This window comes from Chaetodon auriga, chromosome 12 (genome assembly GCF_051107435.1).
Source record: "Chaetodon auriga isolate fChaAug3 chromosome 12, fChaAug3.hap1, whole genome shotgun sequence".
In the NCBI taxonomy this organism is placed as follows: domain Eukaryota; kingdom Metazoa; phylum Chordata; class Actinopteri; order Chaetodontiformes; family Chaetodontidae; genus Chaetodon; species Chaetodon auriga.
The window spans coordinates 10,564,164-10,585,926 of NC_135085.1; the positions used below are offsets into that span (position 1 = coordinate 10,564,164).

General features: G+C 41.4%; 1 protein-coding gene across 1 annotated transcript; it reads right to left on the reverse strand.

Annotated features, from left to right (window-relative positions):
* Positions 1 to 233: 233 nt before the first annotated feature.
* On the reverse strand, positions 234 to 18,935 carry ocln1 (occludin1). The gene is made up of 14 exons (XM_076745049.1): positions 18,894 to 18,935; positions 16,558 to 17,708; positions 14,984 to 15,171; positions 14,659 to 14,830; positions 14,397 to 14,447; positions 14,099 to 14,211; positions 10,472 to 11,021; positions 9,640 to 9,843; positions 9,394 to 9,555; positions 4,355 to 4,509; positions 2,073 to 2,330; positions 1,284 to 1,455; positions 985 to 1,026; positions 234 to 335 (listed from the first exon to the last, which is right to left on the reverse strand). Exons 2-14 carry the CDS (start codon positions 17,698 to 17,700, stop codon positions 234 to 236), a joined length of 3,312 nt encoding a protein of 1,103 aa, XP_076601164.1. The 5' UTR covers positions 17,701 to 17,708; positions 18,894 to 18,935.
* Positions 18,936 to 21,763: the final 2,828 nt, after the last annotated feature.

Here is a 21,763-nt window from a genome sequence, read left to right on the forward strand (position 1 = left end):
CCGTGTTCATATTACGACCACAGAGAGGAAAGTCAATCAGTACCTCTTTGCTGACAGTAATACAGAAGCTGTAAAGAGTCACGGTCAAAGGTCAGTGACTGTAAGGCCAATACTGGTGGAACAATTACAACAGCAAAGCAATAAAACTGAGGAGAAATGGAGGATAAATCCATAAATTGTGTCTTTAGCCAGGTCACACCCTGTCAGCATCTGTCCTCAGCTATAAAGACATGCTAACAAAGACCTTGGTCATAGGTTTTCACCAGACGTTTGATGTGGAAAAGTTTCTGCCGAAGCTCTTTGCACTGTTTCTTCTTTGCTTGATAGTCTGGTGTCTGGAGGGAAGACAAATTTAAGCAAGCAGATTATTAATCGACATCATCTGATGTTTCTCAGCAGTCATAGCAATACTAGTAGAAGAATATTTTTTGACATTTGAGAAATTTTCACTTTATTTTTTTGCAGAAAGACAAAAATATCAACACCACTCTGTATGTTAAATAGAAGGTATGGCCAGGAGTCAGTTAGCTTAGCATAAAGACTGGCAACAGACAGAAACAGCTAGCTTGGCTCTGTCCAAAATTTGCCTGCTAGCATCTTTGTTTGGTCTGTACAAAAAAACCAAGAGTATTACGACAAGTTGTAGGTCACTGGAGGCCAAACTAGACTCATTTCTGGTGTAAGATTTTCAGTTCCATTTCGGTGACAGCTTAAATTTGGTGAGGTTGCGAGGTAACAGCTGAGACTCCAGGAAGTCACAGCACCCAGCCAAGAAACATAACTTTTGACAGAGCCAGGCTAGCTGTTTCCCCTTGCTTCCAGTCTTTATGCTAAGCTACGCTAACCGGCTGCTGGGTGTATCTTCATATTACCGTACAGACATGAAAGTGGTGTCAATTTTCTTGTCTAACTCTTGGCAAGAAAGTGAACAAGTCTATTACCTGATTTTTCCTGTTTTTAAACCTCCAATCTAATTCCACTCACCCTTTTCAGGTCTTTCAGTCTGTTATACTCATCTGCCACACCCTGAAAATGGAAATACAAAGTTTCTAACTCAATTGTGATGATTTTATAACATGAACAAATTAAGAAAATTCTGAAATCGTAATGAAATCTGGCTTCGTTCATCTCCACTGCTTTGTGTCTATGGCAGTCCAACAGACTCCTACCGAGGATGAACTGAACTGTTAGATATAATTAAAAGGCACAGCGATGACTCCTCTCCTGGCAGTCTGCCCTGAATTTTTCCGTTTTGCTCTCCTCCCTCTTGTTGTTTCCTCTACCTGGTACTTCATGGAGCCTTCATCCAAAGCGTCCAGTTCCCGGCTCAGCTTGTGCATCTGGTCACTGATTTCATCCATTTCCGCACAGAGACTTTTATAGCGGGCCAGATCAGAGTCAAACACCTTCTTGTACTGCCGGCGCTGCTCATCTGAAATTATCTCTGGGTATAGCCTGGAGGGGGATATTAACATAAAGACATAAAATGATTATTAAATTAAAACTGTGATCGAGGTTGTGGCTAAAGAGAAGTGAATGAGCACCCCCCCCCCCCCCTTTTTTTTTATCAGTCTTCTTACTAGTGTTCAATTAAAATCATTTTAGCAGTTGGTTAACTTGCCTTGAAGACAGTGGTGATGCTAGCCACTCTTTGTGGTATTACAGCATTTTCTTCTCAAATAAATGAATAATGTCTGTTTCAGGGCAATGCACAGTGTGATTAATTAGGCAAAAAGTCAAGCCAGAGGGGAATAAGCCTTCCTCTCAGATTGCTCTTAAATGTTTTAATTTGGGCACAACCAAGGGCTCTTTAAAAACTGACACCGATGCTGATTTTTCTTGCTTCAAGATGCTGATTGTCATCTTTACATTTTAGCATTCTTCAACCTTTAAGTGCTTTACATATATATTATCATTATTATTATTCTTATTTTTATATTTTTCTGCTCTTCTTTTGTTGTTGTTTTTGCTCTAATGTATTATGAAAAATCATCACACATCACCTAAATACTCTCTGAGATGACAAACATGTCAAGATTGCAGTATTAACTGGCAGCAGAGTGGTAGCCCACCTGTAGAGGTAATCTGTGTGGTCCCGGTCCAGCTCATTGCCAGTGTCTCCAGTGGTGTAACCAGTTTCATTCTGGGACTCCATCATCTCCCGAGCAGCAGGCCTGGGCTCTGGCTTCCTCTGCTCCCTCTCCGCATGATAAGGAGGAGGTTTTCTGAAGCTGTCAGCCTCCTCTGAGGAGCTGCTGGAGCACATGGTGACCCTGCTGTTCTGGTACAGAGGTTCAGCACCCCGACGATTACTGTTGGCAGCAGAGAAACTGTAGAGAAGTGAGACACAGGTATTAGATTTGTGCTTGAACTTGCTGCAGAAGGCCCAGGCTGGAATCAAAACGACAGTAAGAGCTTCGGTCAGGAGATTTGTGTGTGTGTGTGTGTGTGTGTGTGTGTGTGTGTTGTGTTGAGTTAAAGTCACATGACGTTAGAGGGGAGAGCTGCTTAAAAGTCTTCCTAAACTCCCACAACTTCCCCTCCACATACGTCACTTCATCATCAAACCATGGAAAAACTTGTTTTATGTGACTTACACATCTGGCACAGTGAGCCTCCAAGTGGCGGCATGCTGCCCACAGAGTCCCACCTTTACTGACACACGGTCTTCAAGCTAGAAGAGGGGGCTTGAGAGGTTGCAACTCTGCTTATTCTCTATTAGAGAATAAGGTTTAAGGCTCTCATCATCTGTTCCCCCTGTTACATTTTTAAGGCCACATAAACATATTATAAATATCAGTGTCTTCAGTGTCACCTTGTGCCACCCATAGTGGAAAGTTTCAATACATATTTTTTGAGCTGAGACAGTAGTCCCACAAATACTACTACTTTTTATGGTGGTCTCTCTCTTTTTTTTTTTTTTAGCTGTAAAACAAATATAAAGTATAAATGACAAAAAAAAACAACAAAACACAAAAACAAAAAGAAAATAAATATAATCAGAAAGGTTCCAATACAGCAATAACCACAATAACATCTATGTGAGCTTCATCCATTTTTTTAGTGGCTTTTTGAAAGAAAGTCTACTTTTGGACATAGTCCAGGCAGAACAAGCTCTGTAAAGAACAGTTCTCATCATACTGTTTGGTTGTAGACTTTGCATCAGGGACACTGCTCTGGACTAGTTCAGATCTTGTTCTGTGTGTACATGCTGCCACTGAGACATACATGATATGAATGAAATGCTGGATGTCCCATAGCGTTCTCCAGCTAAATGAAAACAAATCTGTGGTCATTCTTTCTCATTCTCCAAAGTCTGTTCTTATTTTACAAAAACATCTTGGCTCCTTGTCTGCAGACGTCAAACAGCCATAAACCTGAGTGTGACATTTGACAGTGACCTTTCGTTTGAAAAACAAGCTATAACAGTTGTTAAATCGTGTTTTTATCGATGGGGAGCATCTCAAAAATCAGATCTTTTCTCTCTCAACCTGATCTTGAGAAGGCCGTTGTATCACCTCAGTTAGATCATCGTCTTCATTGTATCCATCGTTAAGCCGCAGAACTATCTCATGCCTTCAGCTAATACAAAATGCAGCTGCTTGAGTTTTAACAAATACCAGAAGACAATATCATATCTGCTCTGTTTTAGCCTCTTTTCACTGGTTACCAGTCAGTTTTACCTTTAACTGATTACCTTTAAAGCATCTCATGGTTTAGCTCCCAGTTATATTGCCGAGTTGCTGCTCCCCTATGAGCCAGAGTGCAGCCTCAGATCCTCGGACTATGGGTCCTGGGACTAAAGACCTGTTTTTTTGTTTTTTTTTGCAGACATGTTAACCATGTAAATTATTTATGCATCTCACACACATTAGCACAGAAAGAAGACGCTCTGTTCTGTGCCGTTTGAAGTTTCTTGAGATGACTGAGGAGCACTCCAGGTGTGACAGAACGAGTGACAGAACATCAGTCATAACAGTAGTTTGAACAAGTGCAGAGCATTTCCTTGAAATTACATTGCCATTTCCCACCGCTCTCAGTATGTAATTAATCTGATCAGACCAAGGCCTTCTTACCCTCTTCCACTATAAAAATGCTTCATCGTATATTTGTTTCATTGGCTCAAAATCAGAAAACACTATAACTGATCTGCACTGAGCAGACTTTGTGTTTCTCTTCATTATTATTTAATCGAAGTCTGGCATAAGGCATCAATCAGTGTTCTCACAGGGAGTAAGATGTGTGTGTTTTCAGGCTCAGGACGGAAACATGTTTTTCTAACATGTCCTGTTTTATGAGAACAGACCATACTGTGGTGTTCTTGCATCACTCATCAGCTGTGACCATCACTCACCTGTTGCTTTTATAATTTCCGTCACTGTGGACGCTGACCGTTCCGTTGCTGTAGGAGACCACGCTATTCTCCGCCCTCAGGTCAGGTGCCGCTCTCTCTGATACAACAACAGTTGGTGCCTGCTGGGTGCTGCGCACCTCTCCAACATGGTTCACCTAAGATAATATGAGGAGACAGAAATCACAATCCCTCCATTTGATGTCGAGGTCTGATCCATCACAGTGCAGATCACTCGATTCTGTTCACGTGGCGATGCATAAGGCAGAAAATCAACAACAGAACAGAAAATTAACAGAAAACACAAATTCTTTCGTCTGTATGTTTCAATATTCTGAAACATAATAACATGTTTATCATCATAATATAAACGAGAACGTCGTCCGGAGGAATCAGATGCATTTTTTATGCTGGAAAGAAAAGAACCTTTTCTGCACTAAATCTGTCACATAAGCAGAAGTACAGAGCTGCAGAGTTCTCTACACTGTACAGCACACTGTGCTCCAAAACACTCGGATGAGAGAGGCTGTGTCAGTGCCAGACAGACAGACAGATACAAGGAGACACACACACACACACACACACACACTTGGCCATGGTGTAACACATTGCAGTAAAATGAAAAGACGTTCGAGCATCCATCAACTCCAGAGAGCAGAAGTCCCTTCCAGGACGATCAGTGTCTCTCTTCAAATCCTTTCTTTCAACAACTATCAGAACCAATTAATTGGAAGGAAACACACAAAAACAATTTTCTGAACTGTGTCTGACATGAAACGCGTGTTACCAGTGGAGGAGTGTGTGTGTGTGTGTGTGTGTGTGTGTGTGTGTGTGTGTGTGTGTGAGCACGACCGTGTCATCGCGAGCACATTGAGAAAGGTTGAGACAGGAGTGACATCAGTGGAACAAACCTTTCTGCTGTTCCGTCTTTCTGAACTATCAGGTAAACATGCAGCAGAGCGTCGGGGTCTAGTCTTTTTCAGAAGAAAAAACAGCACAATGTGCTTAGAAAACAGAACATTTGAACACCTGCAGGACAACACTACAATGTTAGAGCCCCTTACAGCCACAGAAAAGGGAAAAAAAAGATCATTACCATAAAAGAAAACTGCACGATCAAAAGAAAATATCCTCAAATGATACCAAACACTGAAACTGCATTATGTCTCATATAATCCACTGTCTACTGTATGATGCATAATTAATGACTTCTAGTCTTTGGCCTATTTCTGGATCACAGTGTAGTCTTGCAGGATGAGGATCTAGTGAGCTGATGCGAATGTCTGGAAACACCAGCCTGTGAAATAGATCTCATGAGTGTGGAGTCGGACGATGATGAGGATCCTATATGTGGAAAAAACGCACAGAAAACTGCAGGGAATCCGATCCGCTGCAGCAGGAAGGCGCTGTGACAGCCGCTGCTCTGTGAAATCTGAGCGTTTTTTAATTCCTGTGCTGTTCAGTCCAGTCGGTATTTACAAACCGACACTTTCTGCTGAAACTAAAATCCAACGACCGATGAGGAAATATGGAAGCCCTCTAAAGATGGAGAGAGATTTCAGTAACAATGATTATATTTTATTATAGATCTAATTATAGATTATATATTATAGATTCATCTGCTGATTTTCTTGAATTATCATTTATACAACTGTAAAATGCCAATACATTGTGGAAAATGCCCATCACAATTTTTCAGAGCCCAGGACAACACACTTCACAAGCCGGTGGCTTGTGACTGTTTGGCAAAGTTACTCCAACAATTGATCAGTTATCAAAATAGTAGCTGATTCAGCTCCAGACCCCAAAGTGAAAAAGCAGAAAATCCTCACATAAAAAACCTGTAATTAACAATTGTTTGCTATATGCAATTTTAATTGATGAAAGATTAATTAATTATCTGACTTTTGTTTTATTTTGATCATCTATGTGATTAATAATTTCTTTACAGATCTGCAACATAAAATAAGCCAACATCTCCTCGACATATCTGTCTGTGTGTTTTTGCATCACCTTCTTTAGGCACTTTCTGGTTGGGAGGAGCTGCACACTTAACGCCTCATCACATCATGTTTATAGTCTTAGCTCTGTTTTCCTCCACGACTTTGGAGGAGTTGCCCATGCTGATAAATATTAATTGGACTGTCCTGTTCAATACAATCAGCATCTGATTTTCACAAGTTATGCAGCGTTTGCTTAAAATCCAGTCACCCTGCGTTCTTGTCTCTCATTTACCGCTCTTTTCCTCTTCTGTTAAACAAAAATGTAGCACAAAACACGAGGAAATGAGGAAATGAGGAAATGACTTCTTTGCCAGGAGTCTAATCTGCAGCAGTGTGTAGCATTCCCTTCACTCACTGAATCATTTAGCGCCACCACACTCTGGAGGGATTCACACAGCAACACTGAGGCAACTCAACCCTTTTTATACATTATACATGCCACATACATTATATATGCCTCCCTGCAAGGCAAGCATCTTCACTGCAATACAAGAGTGCCCCAGAATAAGGTCTGCATCTCTATGAAGTGACTCACTACACTCTTTGCAGTGATAGACAGTTTGTAGGCCAAGGCCTCGCTGGATAAACGGATTGAATATGTTTCTTCCCTTTTCATAATGAGTCATGGTGGACATGATGCATTCATAGTACACTGCTACTCTAGTAGATTAATCACTGCTAAATGCCACATGAGGCTACCGCTGTGAAGTACAAACTGCACAGCTTTCACGGCACTCGACAGCACCTGCTAAATACTGCCGCACTGATGGTCTGGGACTGTGGCACCCGACCTGTGGGTACAATGTGAGACGCACAAAATCATGTACATTGTTTCAGCATTTTCTTTGCCCTCTTCAACACTCCAAAAGAAGGAAAATCACCCTTTGGTTGAACTGCTCACAACTCCACAACAAGACCACTTGTTGTGTGATGGGGAAGCACATTGACTCTACTTTATTTTGAGGGGTCACAAGCCAAAAAGGTTGGGTACAAATGGACTACAAGAGACAGGAAGTGAACTGCAGTGTATACAGACAAAGTTGGACACTTTGTGCACCCATGTCCATCCACAGTGTAACAGCACAACTTCCACCTTATTTAATGAATACAAACAAATGCACTCATAGTTCCAACAAAATACCAAAGCTGTCATTTCTCTGTAGAGAAAAGTCATTATTGATGTGGCTGAATAATTACAATAACAACAAAAACATGGGTAATTATTTGGGTATTTTAATAAGGAGCGGTACAGTCAATTTCATACTAATTGTACCTATTTTTATGAGTTTCCAAAATAATTTTCTGCCACTTTGACACGCTGACCTTAATCTGTGCATCTGTAGATTTTATCCCTGCATTACTATGACATTTTATATTTATTTGTGGCCTGAATTAGAATGTATGTAATATAATATCAGAAATTATCCTCCAATGTGGCAAAGAAGTCAGCTATGGTTTACAAACTATATGTATGCGAGCTACAGCGCAACAGCTTATCTAAGCCACATCATGACCACAGGGGACAAAAAGTGAACTGCCAAACTGCTGCAGACAGACAACTGCTGCAGACAATGTTGAATTCAGACACATAAATATACTATAATTTAAAATCTACTGCTTGGAGAGTATATGAATGGGTCAGGCTGACATTTCAGAGCAAACCCTGAAAGTGTATGCTTCATTATACAGAGAATAGCACCAGTAGAAAATCATTAATTAAAGTGCAATGCTATGGAAAGTTTGTTCATAGATGTATTTGTTAAAATACTGTTTCTGATTCATTTCAAACCTGCATGGTTCTGTTTTGAAGAAAAAAAAGATTTTGTGTGACAGTAAAAGTTCGAATAAATAATACATTTTCGCTGCTTTGTTGATTTCACAGTACTTTCAGGCTGCTCTGTCAAATAGTGCTCATATCATTCACGAGCAGGTGTGTCACACAGTCTGTTCTGACACCCGACTCGTAACATATGGAAGTCCGGTCAGGACCCCTCGGCGTTAAGGCACTGGGTACCTCTTTAGCATCATTTTTCAAAGTGCAGGTTATAAACAGTGTATTCTCTCCCCCCAACACATCAAATGATACTGTATAAAGAGCAAGAAAAGTCCACACTCGGAGGAGGTTGAGGTGGCTGAATGGGTTAACCACAGTTAGTGAGGTAATGTAACTTAATGTACGTAGGTAATGTACATAACCAACATACTTATTACAAGCCAAACCTTGGCCTTTTCCCAGACCTGAACAAGTAGTTTTGGTGCCTAAGCCTAATTAAAGTGTGACCGGCTCACGACATTAACCACGTGTTTATTACTGTTCCCAGGAAGGTAGATTTCAACAGTGTAGCTGGATGTTGTGTATTCATTATTGCTAACTTGACCGCGAGCCCTGCTCACTGGGTACGCAGTGCCTTAAAAAATAATGCCAAAGGGTCCTGACCAAACGTCCATATGTGAGAGTTGGGAAGGAGAATATTCTGTTTCACAGTGAGTCATTTACAGTGTTCTTTGACTGGATTCAAATGTTAAAAATATGTCTTAAACCTGGCTCTTTACCATGAGGTGAATTACGTCCTGACCTGTTTCCTTTTACAGGAAATCCATATTGTTGTTTGTCACCCATTTTTATATGGTTGTGCGGCTTTTATCACTCATCTGGTTAATGATCAGTCAGAGTGAAACCGGGGAGTGCCAAAGATAAACAGCAGCCTCTGAGTCAACAGCAGCAGGTGATTGTCAGAGTCTGAGAAACCTAACAGTCACTGGAAGAACTAAGAAACTTAACAAGGTGTATATATATCGGCCCTGAGCTTTATACATGGAGTAAGTTGAAAAGAACAAATATGGGACTGTAAGCAGTGAGGTCACTCTGGCTTATGTTCCTTTATCTGGCTGGAAAGAAAGTAGAAATAAAGATAAACCACAAGTCCTTTGTTGACGCACTCTAAGTAGTATATACTCACTCACACAATGCAAACACAACTTCCATTCATTCTCTGTGACAATATGATGAGGAAATAAATAATAAAACACAATTCTCACCCAGTCCTGCACATCCTGCCCCTCTGACGGCCTGGCCAGCGGCTCGTCCCAGTAGATGTTGGCTTTGCCGTGGCGCCAAATCTTGCTGCGGGTCTTGTAGGCGTAGAAAGCAGACAGGGACAAGGCCAACACCACCATCAGACCCAACACTAACGCAACCGCCTGAGGAGAGACAGAAAATCATAGATCAGAACAGAATAAAATTGAATAGAAGAGAACGGGATACAATAGAATAATCCCTCTAACCTCCTCAGGGTCCATGTAGCAGTAGTGATGCAGATATTGATTGTACATCGGGAACCCTCCAGGAAAACCGGCCCCTGCGCTTGCACTGAGGCTGGGACTGCCCTGGATGTTCTGGCACATCATCAACATGGGGTTGTACAGCATGCTCTGTGAGCTCTGAGACATCGGGTTCACCCCGATCACAAAGATGATGTCGATGATGCCCTTGAGGTCAAAGGAGAGGCACTTTTAATCACAGTAATCGTTTAAATACCTTCATTGAATGAGTTTACTATCATGATGGACACAGTGGAGCATTTAGCAACTAAAGAGCGAGATATTTCCCTCAGGACACCTAAACAGGGCTAAAAGGAGAGTGAATATTGGATTTATAGTCACCAGATGGTCAGAAAGATGCATCTTTTTATCTACTGGATGTGTAGATAAATAAGAAAGTTTGCCATGTCACATTAAGTGTTTTGTTCATAGCTGAATTTAAAGCTTCAAAAAGTGGTGTTTTGATATTAATGACTGGTCTTTATGGTTGACTCCTCACAGCTTTTTCACTTCAGTATCAAATCTCAGAAGTCCACATTTATAAAAAAAAAAAAAAAAAATCGCAATCATACAAAGTACAAGAAATTATACAACTGAACCAAGAGACGTACGTCATAGAGGGGGCAGAGATGAGGCTCAGTAGACCAGAATGAAACATGGCTACAGGATATGTGTTTTGAGTCAGTTACTGTGTTATCAGCAAACCACCTTCCACCCACATAGCTGCCACCTACCGGCAGCATGTTTTTCTGTGTGGTCTGTGTGTGATGCGCATTTTGTATTTGGTGAGACTCACCTGAAGGACAGCTAAGATGATATCACAAATGAATACAGTGAGGTAGAACCTGCATCCCCGCATGACCCGTGACCGTGAGAAGCTCCCCACCAGGAACCCCAGTGAAACCAGGAAGTTAATCGCCGCCATCGAAATCATGGCTGACTTGGCAGACTGTGGTGTCATGTAGGAGCTACCATAGCCGTAGCTGCCTCCATAATATCCCAACTCTGTCCCTGCGACACCCCCTGTGGCCCCAACACCGAAGCCCCCATACCCAAATCCATTCATGTCCCACACCAACGTGGAAGCCACGCAGGCAAAAATGAGGAAAGACATGAGTAGTGTAGCCCCTTGGAAGGTTTTGACGAAACCGGGAGGAGAAAACCAATGGTAGAAGAGTTGAGGTTTCTCCTCTGTGTAGTAGGAGTCTGGAGGGACATTATAGGTGTAGGGGACATACTGGCTCTGGGGGGAGTGAACGCTCCTTGGAGGGTAGAAGCCTTGGGAGGTGGTGCTGTAGGGCGGACTGTACACAGGAGGGCTATCGTAGTACCGAGACTCATGCATGGTTTAGAGGCAATTTCACCTGGAAGAAGGAGAAAAATTAGATCAAATTAAGTCCTTGTTACGTGTTGCAATACGTGTCCACACTACAAAATAAAGCTTTGAGCAGCAGCTTTGAAGGTGGTCAGTTCTAACCTTGTGTCATCTCAGTGTGCTGGAGAGACGCCTCCATGAGCAAACTGAATCTTGACATTGACAATTTAAAGATATAAAATAACTTTGCTCCTTAGTCCTCTCATCACTTTTATTCACGTTAATGTAATTTTTGATTGAAGCACTTTTGCACCTCTCTACCCTTCATTCACCTCAGCCCATCCCTGAACCCTCTCTCCAGTGTCTCTGACCCACACTTCATCACTCCAGAGGAACTCAACCCAACAGGCTTCAATAATTCATACAGACAGCAGATAAGAGGCGAGCCGGGGCAGCCATGCAGAGGGGGAGAACCACTGGCGGGTTCCTTCCTTGTGCTGCATTGACTGCGTCTTACCTGTGTGCACCTGCTGAGTGTCAGCCCACTGGGAGAGAAGGGGAAGCTTTAAGCCCAGTCAGGCCTGCCAGAAGTGTTTGGGGTTTTTTGATCAATTGCAGAGTTTATATAACTTTTCTCTCAGAAAGTAAGAAAAACAGCAACAAAACTGACTTCTATTTTTTTTTTAATGCAACTTTATGGTCTGCTCTTTATTCAGCCTGGGTCACAAATTAAATATTTAACTCTGTACTTTCCATTACATTGCATTGAGACCTGGTGGTTTTATTTGGCATTGCTCATAAAGAATTACATCACCAAATGTTTTAAAGTCCATTATTAATGCCTGGAATTCTTCTTTAAATATTCAACAGGTCGGATCGTTGAACAAATACAGGAAATATTCCTTTAAACCTTCTATTAACGCTGAAATGATCGGTTGGACGTGCACCACACAACTTACCTTCACACTACAGAAAACGTTCTTCAGCGTTGCGCCTGTCCATCCAGGTGGGTCTCTTTTCCTTTATCACAGGGTCGCTTTATGCCTCACAGGCGATCGAAAACATCGTCATTTCCCATTATGGATTCTTTCTCCCAACAACAAGCCCGTAACTGAAAGCTACGGAGCCGCTTGACTGTGCGCGGGCCGTGCGGAGCTGCGGTGTGTCCTGCGGGGCCACAGTTCACCCCCCGCTCACCTGACGCCTCCCACGTGTTCTCTGACTGCCTTCATTTAACATTAATGTCTACACATGAGGTACACTCTCAGTGTAGAACATGTTTTCACCAACCATTAACATTATATAACAGGATGTTTATTGGAAATGATGACTTACAGCGTCACTGTTGTAATAATAATGATCATAATTTAATTATTCATTATTATTATTATAGTTGCATACACATTATGTGGGTGTTCAAACAGTGAATTGCATATATGCATTACAGGCAGTCAGAGATGAAACAATTAGAGAAAAATAGTATTCAAAATAATCAATTAACCCTTTCAGTAAGTTTTTGTCCCCCCCTTTCTCTTCTGCAAAAGTAGACTGAAATACCTTTTTGGGTTATGGAGAGTTTTGTCAGAGTGTTTTCTGATGTTTTATATACCAAACAATCACATAAGAAAATTATTTGCAGTTTGAAGATTGTAACAATTATCTTTAGTTGCAGTCCTGAAGGTAAGTCAATAGATGTTGTAGTGTTCATGCAATGCTGAGAGGAGGTCAGTAAGTATCTCCTCCAACATATAAGCAAACATCATTGTCCTTAACACTGCTGTCCTAAAACAACCAAATGACCAAAACACTGAGATAATGTGATCTGGATAGAAGCTGATGTAAGTGAGGCGGCAGTCACTGCTATGTCCACACAGAGGGACAAGTCAGTGAACACCACTAATGATAATGCACGCATATGTGATTTTAGAGCAGGAGGGACACAGCAAATAGTCAGTTAATGTGGGGGAGTTTGGCCAAATAGCAGTTGACTCCATAAGATAAACAGGATAAACTATTATTATGTCACCACAGTACTGAGATGTTTTCTGTCTGTAACACATCCTGCCTGCGATTGAGTGTCAGATAAATCAACAGCTCTGCTGTGTAGGTACAATGAAACAAAAATCATTCACCTGCAATTAAAGTTACTTATTAAATTGTATTTTAAACAATAACAGATTCATTTTAACTTTGCGGTTTCCTGAAATGGTGAATTGTGTCACTTAACAACCTGTTTTGGATAACATGGTCTGCTGGATTCCAACCGCAGCCTAAATATATACCCAGAGGGCCAACACAATCTCCAACAGCCCAACCCAAACAGTGATTAAAACACAACATTGGTGTTTTTCTGTCACCCAAATTGCTTTCTGGTGTTTTGTAGTCACCAGTGGAACCAGGCTGAAAAGTCAAAGGTTCAATAACAAAGCTTTGTACTGTCTGTTTACAGGGTTTGATGGAGTTTTTTTTTTTAAACTAACAGTAACAATTTAAAGATTCAATAATCACTCGCCACCTAGTTCTGAACCCACAATTTTTATCCAACTGATTCTGGAGGAAAGATATTTTTTTCTGAAGCTTATAGAAAAGAGTACAAAGCTAAAGGACAAAGAAATCACCAGTTGTAAAAGAAACACAAAATAGCAGCGCAGATAAGAAACCACATGCAATCCATGTATGTAAAAAAGCTTTATCATACAAACTTTCACAGATACTTTTTGTACAATTGTAAAAAAACACAGACAGAACTTTCATTTAAAACATACGCTGAATCAACATGTTGTTCCTCTGTGCTGACATGACATGAAAGGATATACTAAAGGATATACTAAGGGAGTGCACATGTAGCCCTTATGCTGTTAATGTTGTAATGTTGTTAATGCTGTTATAAACCAGATTTCATGTCAGCTCTATCCTTATGTCGATGTCTGTACAAAAATGTCCAATAATCTATTTAGTTAATCCAGAATAAAAAATATTCTTTTCAATCAAAACACAGAATTTTCAATGCAATCCTTATGCTGATGCAACAGAGGGAAAAGAGAGACAAAGGACCAGTGAGACAAAGGCGAGTTGTTCAGTCTGACATTTCTTTCTGGTCTTCTTCATGTGTAGTCACTTGCCATGTTTTCCTGGTCAAAAGTGCGGATCCTGTTTTTGATGTGGCTTAATTTAGCTTTCAAATAGTCACAGCGTTCCTTCTTCTCCAGGAAGGCTGGATCCTGCAAAAAACACACCCATGTTTCATGATGGAAGCAGTCTTATGTACATCAGTGGACAGCTTTATTGAAGAAAAGCAAATATTACTGTGGCGTTTATACACTAACACAAATGTGGGTTAAATGCTGGAAATGCTGAATTATTTCTCAGTTTTAAAGTGGACACTTTTGAACAAACAATCACTTACTGTCTTCTTCTCCCGATATTTTATCAAAATGTTTTGAATCCTCTGCCGATCCTAAAAGATAAATAGAACAATGATGAAATGGTTTGTATAGAATATGACATTAAACACTCATATAGCAGTGAGCATCACAACTGCATCATGTAGGAGTAGTTCCATCTAATGTCTGTACAATAAGGTGGCCAAATTCTAACCTTTCCATCACACATTAAATCCTAGATGCCTTCAGAAATGGTCTATAAGAGCAGTTACACATCCGTCTCACCTCTTGGCTTCTTCCATCTCTGAGCAGTCCTGCCATGGTGGCATCCAGCTCTCTGAACTTATTGAGGGTGGTGCTGATGTCTCTGTGAAGGTCCTTGTACTCCTGATACTGGTCATTGAAAACAGCTTTGTACTTCTCCCTTTCTTCCACACAGCTGATCTCTGGATACTTTCTATAAGAAAGATTTTAGGGAAGATTAATCAAATTGGGCTGTTGTTTTTGTTTGTTTGTTTGTTTGTTTGTTTGTGTCAGAGATTTTTGTTGGAAAAAAAAAGTCAGAATATTTCTCTAAACCTGAACATGGACAATTTAAATGTTCACTCACATGATGTAGTCTGCGATGATGTGCACTTTGGGGGTGTAGTCAGACGCCATGGCTCTGTTCAGACTGACTGGTTTCTTATGGACCTCAGGGGTGAGCGCGTACTCACTGATATGACCTTTATCCATTTCATCCTTGAATGATATGCGCTTTGTTTTCTGAGCAGTTAGCGGGATGGACTGGTGAAACTCCTCCTGGGGCTAAAGGTCAAAGAGAAGTTTTATGTAGAGCATATGAGCAAACAAATAATGACTATCCACGATGTGTGCAGGCCTGTGTCATCATTACTGTGCAAGAAGCTTTCTCAAAAGCCTTGGAGCAACATTAAGACTAAGCTACGTGTCAGAGAAGTTTTTTTTTTTTTTTTTTTTTTTAAAGGACTGCCTATGGAAAACTGCCCCCTTTCTTTGGCTTTGGCAAGCTAAGCCTCTGCAGTTGCATTCCCTCAGCTGGGAGACGGAATTATTATGCTCACTCCTGGCTTCTCACCTTTTCTTATTTGACATCAAATACATTAGCTGACCATGCTGTTTCTCACCCGTAGGTGGTGGCTGTGAAGCTTGACAACATGGATTCTATTTAAGAATGGTAAAAAGCTTGGTAGCTGTCAAGGGGAGCAATCATGAGGACCTGGAACATAACAACAATACCATGTCTGTCTTTAATCTGCCCATTCCAGTTTACTGCACTGAGCATGTACATGTACACATGTAGTGTTTGTATAACTCAGCCATCTGTGTTGATTTATATTATCAGATAGACTTATCAGACTTATGTGTTTGGGCTGTCTCGCAGCTGGCACAACAATAACTACACTTCTGTTACATGCTTTGTTCATAACGGGCATACTGTGTTTATTGAGTTGGATGAAATGTCAATGGTCACATGCCATGTTGTCCACATTTATCAGCTATTGTTTGTAGCCACGCTTGTGGCTAGTGACAGAGTCAATAAATATAAGAAAAACACAGTTTACAGCTTTGGGACAAATTCTGGTTGACTGCCGTGGCACCAGCCAGCAGAAAAAGCTGATATATCAGTACTGACATAACGGCATGCTCACTACAGATTGTCTTGACTGACTTTAAATTTCACTGGATTTGATCTGCTACTGTTGTTTTGGAGCTGTTGTCGGCTTATTTGTGATCAGTATGAGTGTCCCTTACTGTTGCCACCAGTAAATGTGGTGTTTGTCATATATATTTTAAAAAGCTCAAAGGGAGGAGTGATGTGAAAAACTTCATTTAGACAGCCTCACTGGGAAAGAGTGTGTGTCAGACTGGCACAAGACAAGAGTAGGAGTCAGATGAGAGTGGGCAGAGCATGGCCTAAGAACAAATACTGTGACAGACAACGCTTTAAAGGGGAACTTTGGGCTTTCTGTATAGGTTTTATATGGTGAATTTAACCCTACTTCTATACTGAATCCACAAGGAGCGCTTCCCATAACCAGCTCAATGCAACTCTTGAACAAGACACTTCATTCTTTTTATGAAAATGACTTCCCTCCCTCTGTAAATTCAGAAGCAATAAGCTTGTCTTTCATCTAAAATTTCCATAGCATTGCTGAACTGTACCTTGTTCTCAAAGTACTTCCTGTCCCTGCGTGCAGCCTCATGCCTCCACATCTTCAGACATACCAGGAAGCTTCCCAAATACATTGCCATGTTGATGAAGATGAAAGCGGTTCCCGCCATCTGTCCCCCATCCACCCGACACAGATTGGCTATGATGGGGTTAACGCCTATTGTCATGTAGCACAGTCCCCCGCGGTTCAAATCATTCAGGTAGACAATTCCTGCTGCCATGTAGAGCAGGAACATCGCCAAGTTGATGAAGGCCTCTGTCAGAGGCCACCAGGGGGCATCAAGGAGGATGGTGCGATAATACATGGTCATTCCCATCACCAAGAGAGCGAAGGTTAAAATCCAGGTGACTCCAGCTGCTGCCAGTATAAAGGGAGTCATAGGGCCTCTGTAGCTGTACCCAGACAAGCCTTGCCCATTGTTATATGCACCGTTATAGAGGCCGTAACTGTTGGACCACTCGCTGTCTTTCTGGATGTAGGCGATGACACAGGCAAAGACCATACCCCCAAATAGGAGCTGAAGTCCAGCAAGAAGTCTGAGCAGGCCTGGCCAGGATTTCAGATAGGAGTACTTCTGGTTATAGACCTCCAGCTTCTCAGCGTAGTACTCTGCAGGGTGGATACTCGTCAGTAGAGATTCCTCTCGTGGGGTCTGACTGAACAGATCATCAGAGGGGCTCTCCCTTAACAGAGGCTTGTGGGAGTTCTGGCTGGAGCTGCCCAGTGATTCACACCAGTTCCTACGCTCCGTCAGGGGACTTACAGGAGGGCTCACCCTGGTCCCATTAGGAAGGATCTGGATGCTACTGGTGCAGGATTCAGAGTTATTAAATTTGTCACTTTCTCTTGTCTGTTTATGGATGAGGCCTCCCCATGACTGAGGGATGAGGGATTTCAGCCTGTCCTTCATGCTCCCTTTTTTGTCATTGTCCTCCTTTTCTGTGTAAGGTGGAGTACTGGATGTGTGGCCCATGGAGGTAGCATCACCGTCATCTGAGATATTGTCTGGTGTGGGTGTGTGAGTAACCCACACAGGCACTGGTGGATCACGAATGGAATCCCTCTCACTTGAGGAGGACCCGACCACGCCGTCAGGCTCTTGTCTCTTGAATTTACTGCTCCAGCTTTTCATGCTGCTGGCTGATATTGGTGATTCATTGAGAAAGAAGTAATTACACAGTCCTTATTAGGAATGGAGGGTGAGAAACTGTGAAGGAAAAAAAAGCTAAATTAGCAGATACAGAGAAAAATTCATTTATCTGTACTCATGTTTGCATCCACCTTATTAATCTAAATCTAATATTCAGCCTCCTTTTAGCTCTGTTTTGGTCTCTAAACAACTACTGAGGGAATATCTGAGGAATTAGCAGCTAAATGCTCCACTATGTTTGTGACATTTTTCTGTGGTATCATCTCTGGTGCCTTCATTTACACCTGCCATTAAATGTGATCTCTATCTGGATATTTGGCGCTGACTGTAGCTGCCAGGCAAAAGCTGCAAGAAGTAGCAGGCATTAGCATGACTTCCCTCACAAAAACTGATTTAGAAATGATTATCATCAGTTTGTGACATTGCTTCCTTTGACCCGGGACATGCCGTGTATATTGACGTATCTGCCAGCCCTGCCTAACTAATAATACTAATATTTAGCACAATCAAGATAACAAGAGCACAGTTTGATATAAGGTGTAAATGCAAAGAACCATCAATTGAATGTCTTTATACAGGTAAAGGCATCCAGATGCAGATCACATGTTAATACCAGGCAACAGTGCCTCAGAGAGACCCCTTCATGTTGTCATTTGATCCACTGGTGAAATAACGATATTGATTATTGCAGCTTTAAACTTGAGTGAGTTGTATAATCCATCACATTGCATTATCACAACGTGGTAATTCAGTTTAAGTGCAGGCTTTGACACAAATCACATGGAGTTGATATTCATTATTATGGATTACAAGGTTGAAGCAAGTTTGAAGGTTGTGCTGAAAGATATTCGTACTAAATGGAGATGAAGTGTCTGGATTTCTAAGCACACCTACATTGTTGGCAAAATGTGAAGTATTCAGCTTTTGATTTGTGACAGCATCAGATACTCGGCAGACTCGACAACTCAGAGAGACGACAACATGACTGCAGAGTAGGTCGAGCTCGGCTAATAACAGAGGAGTTTAAGCCGAGCTGTGACTCACAGCAACCTGCTGCACGGGCTCTTAATACACAGCAAGGGTCATGAGACAGTCACACAATATCAAGTGGGAGCTCATTAATAACACAGAGCATATTAGGTTTAAAAAAATAAAAAAACAAAAAAACTTCTTACCGGTTTGACTCAAACTTGTTTCTCTGGTCAGCGTTGCTGCTTGTAAGGGAACAGGAACTGATAGCCACTGTAAAATGGCCACCGCGTCCACCAGGCCCACTCAGCTCACCCTCCTCAGTCTCTCAGGTGACTCACTCCTGCTGTTAGACACTCAGTTCCACACACGCAGGGTGATTGGCCAATGTGTGTGGAGAACTGAGGGGGGAGTAAAAGCTTAAACATTAAACCTGCGCTGGTGCTGCCTGGCACTACAGGCTAATCTGTGGGGGAGAGAGAGTGTGGCTGAAACTGTTGACATTAATAAAACTGAGGAGAGGAGGTGGTGAGCTAACCTGAAATGATGCATGTAACCCACAACAGGTGCTTTAAAAGGGCCTGAATGGCAACTTGGGCATATTTCCAGTACTTTATCATAATAAAGGCTAAAAAGTTGATAATCCTCTCATTAATACTACCTCAGGGACTCCTGGGTACATATACAAGCATTGTCTAGTGATACTTAAAGTATTCAGGATATCACTTTTAGCTATCAGAAACAGTGGCTTTTCCACAAGATTACACTTATTTTTAGAGACAAGCATGCGTTTGATATCAGCCCTACAATATCAATTACATCTCATATCTAAGATCTGTGAAATACTGCTTTATCATCCCCTCATTTATGAATAATTCATCCTCATCTCAGCTGTGTCATATTGTGTTGTTGGCACACAGGGAGTGTTTGGCACTAGAGGGCAGCAAGATCCTGTGCTTCTCACTTAGCTTGCCACCTCTGCCTCTCTAAAGAGACATTTGCTCTGTCTCTTTATCACATTTAGTGTCTCTCTCTTTCCCACTTACCTTTTCTCTGCTTCATTGAATGTTTCCTAACCTGGCTGCTCTTGAGAACGCCAGCTAACACAGAGCTGGATTCATAAAATACATTCTGGTATTGAGATATTATAATGTTTTGAAGGAGTGACGTGCAGGTTGTTATTGTAATATAACCAGTATCCAGTTTGTTTTACGGCAACATGCCCTTTCAGCAATGACTGTATGCTGCTTTTTCTCTCCAGTAAGATTTAACCCTCCATATCTGACTCCAGGAATCATTGTGTAATGTGACGTCGCTCTGTGCCGGCGAGTCTTCTAGAGCAGAGCAGATTTTCATGTAGAGAAAGCTCAAGGCAAGGACATCTGTAGTGACCCCCCCCCCAACACACACACACCCCGACGCATGCACACACACGCACAAACACACTGCAGTACTCACAGCCAATACAGTATAGTAAACACAAAACGCAACCCACTTTCTCAAGTACTGAGTCCCAATAGTGGCCTTGGCCCGGGGCTACCTCATCTGCTGGTGCCATGCGTGTCCTCTACTAGCAGGTGCCTGCTCAGCTGCACGTAATATGCAGAACAATGTAAGAGTCATCTATAGAGAGCATTTAGATTATATATAAAGCAAAGGCCTAACATGTATAATAGTTACATAGGTCTCACTATCCTATGTAACATATAAATGTTGAATATTTGAAATACGTTGGGAATCAAATCTTTAGATTCATCTGAAATGTCTCCTCTTCTTGCAAATAAATGTAGAACAGTTGTAATGAATTTTATGTTATTTGCACACCTGTTATCAAGTATGAGGTTATAAAGATGGTTGGAAAAACAAGAGCAAGTCTTGCAAATGTTAAAGGAATAGTTTGAAATTTCAGGATATACTCTTTGCTTTCTTGCTGATAGATGAGAAAATCGATGCCACTTTCATGTCTGTCTTTTAAATATGGAGCTACAGCCAGGCTACGTTAGCTTAGCTTAGCACAAACACTGGAAACAGGAGGAAATGGCTAGCCTGGCTTTGTCCAAAGGTGAAAAAGACTATAAGTCTAAAGCCATGCTAACAGCTCGGTGAGGCTGTAATTAGACCCGATGGAGCTTTAAGCTACATGCTAACACATGTTAGTTTTGCGTGTTAGCATTCTAACTTTTGGCAGTTAGTACTAAACCTGACTACAGCTGAGGATGATGGGAATGTCATTAGTTTTGCAGGTATTGACCATGAACCAAAGTGTTGGACAAACAAAATTTTTGACCAAATGATGGAGTTGGAGGAAAAGTCCAAGCTAACCTAAGATAATCTAAGACAACCTAAGATAACCTGAGCTAACTGTCTCCTGTGTGCACCTTCATATAAATTCTGAGAACATCATCAATCCTCCTCAATTCTAATTTGTTATGGCTGATCAATTTCTACTCAGCACTTTTATTTCCTGTATTTAATTTTGGGCAAATCACCACGCTGTAACTGTAGGCTAGTCTCCTTATTTTGTCTATTCAGACTTTAGTTTCTTTTTAGTGTTTTTAAATGTAGCTCCAATGCCTTTCTTTGCCTTATGTAAAGCACTTTGAATTGCCTTTGTGTTCAAAAGGTGCTGCACAAATAAACTTGCCTTGACTTGCCTGTTATGTAATTTTCCCTTGACCTCCATGCATTTCTGACATTTCACAAAGGCTTTACAGTGTTTTGCTTTTGCTAACACTGTATGTGGTGTGATGGCAAGAAATGTCTTATACTCCTTTTAAACAGGTCAAAGTTACCATTCGGTAGCCTGAGTGCCTCCTTAAATGTGTTGGATGTTCAGGCATTAACAGTTGAGGTTGTGATCAGTAATGTCAGTCTTCAGTACAAGTATTGGTGGCTGTGTAGAGAAATCTATAAAACTGATTAAAAAACAGTGTTTGATGCGAGATGTGATCATAGATCTGAACTTCTTGGCCTTGGCTGAAATGATTCTGTCAAGTGGAGGACACACGTATACATTGTAAGTGTGTGTCTGAATGTACACACACACATACGCCCTGTAGACGCATGTACATTTTCA

What these genes read in the sequence shown, in the direction of transcription:
- ocln1 (XM_076745049.1), bottom strand. Translation starts at nt 17,700, where the DNA reads ATGAAAAGCTGGAGCAGTAAATTCAAGAGACAAGAGCCTGACGGCGTG. An exon ending in GGAAATTATAAAAGCAACAG is followed by an intron (nt 2,331 to 4,354) that starts GTGAGTGATGGT and finishes ACTTCTCTACAG; the next exon opens with TTTCTCTGCTGCCAACAGTA. An exon ending in AAGGCTCCATGAAGTACCAG is followed by an intron (nt 1,027 to 1,283) that starts GTAGAGGAAACA and finishes TTCCATTTTCAG; the next exon opens with GGTGTGGCAGATGAGTATAA.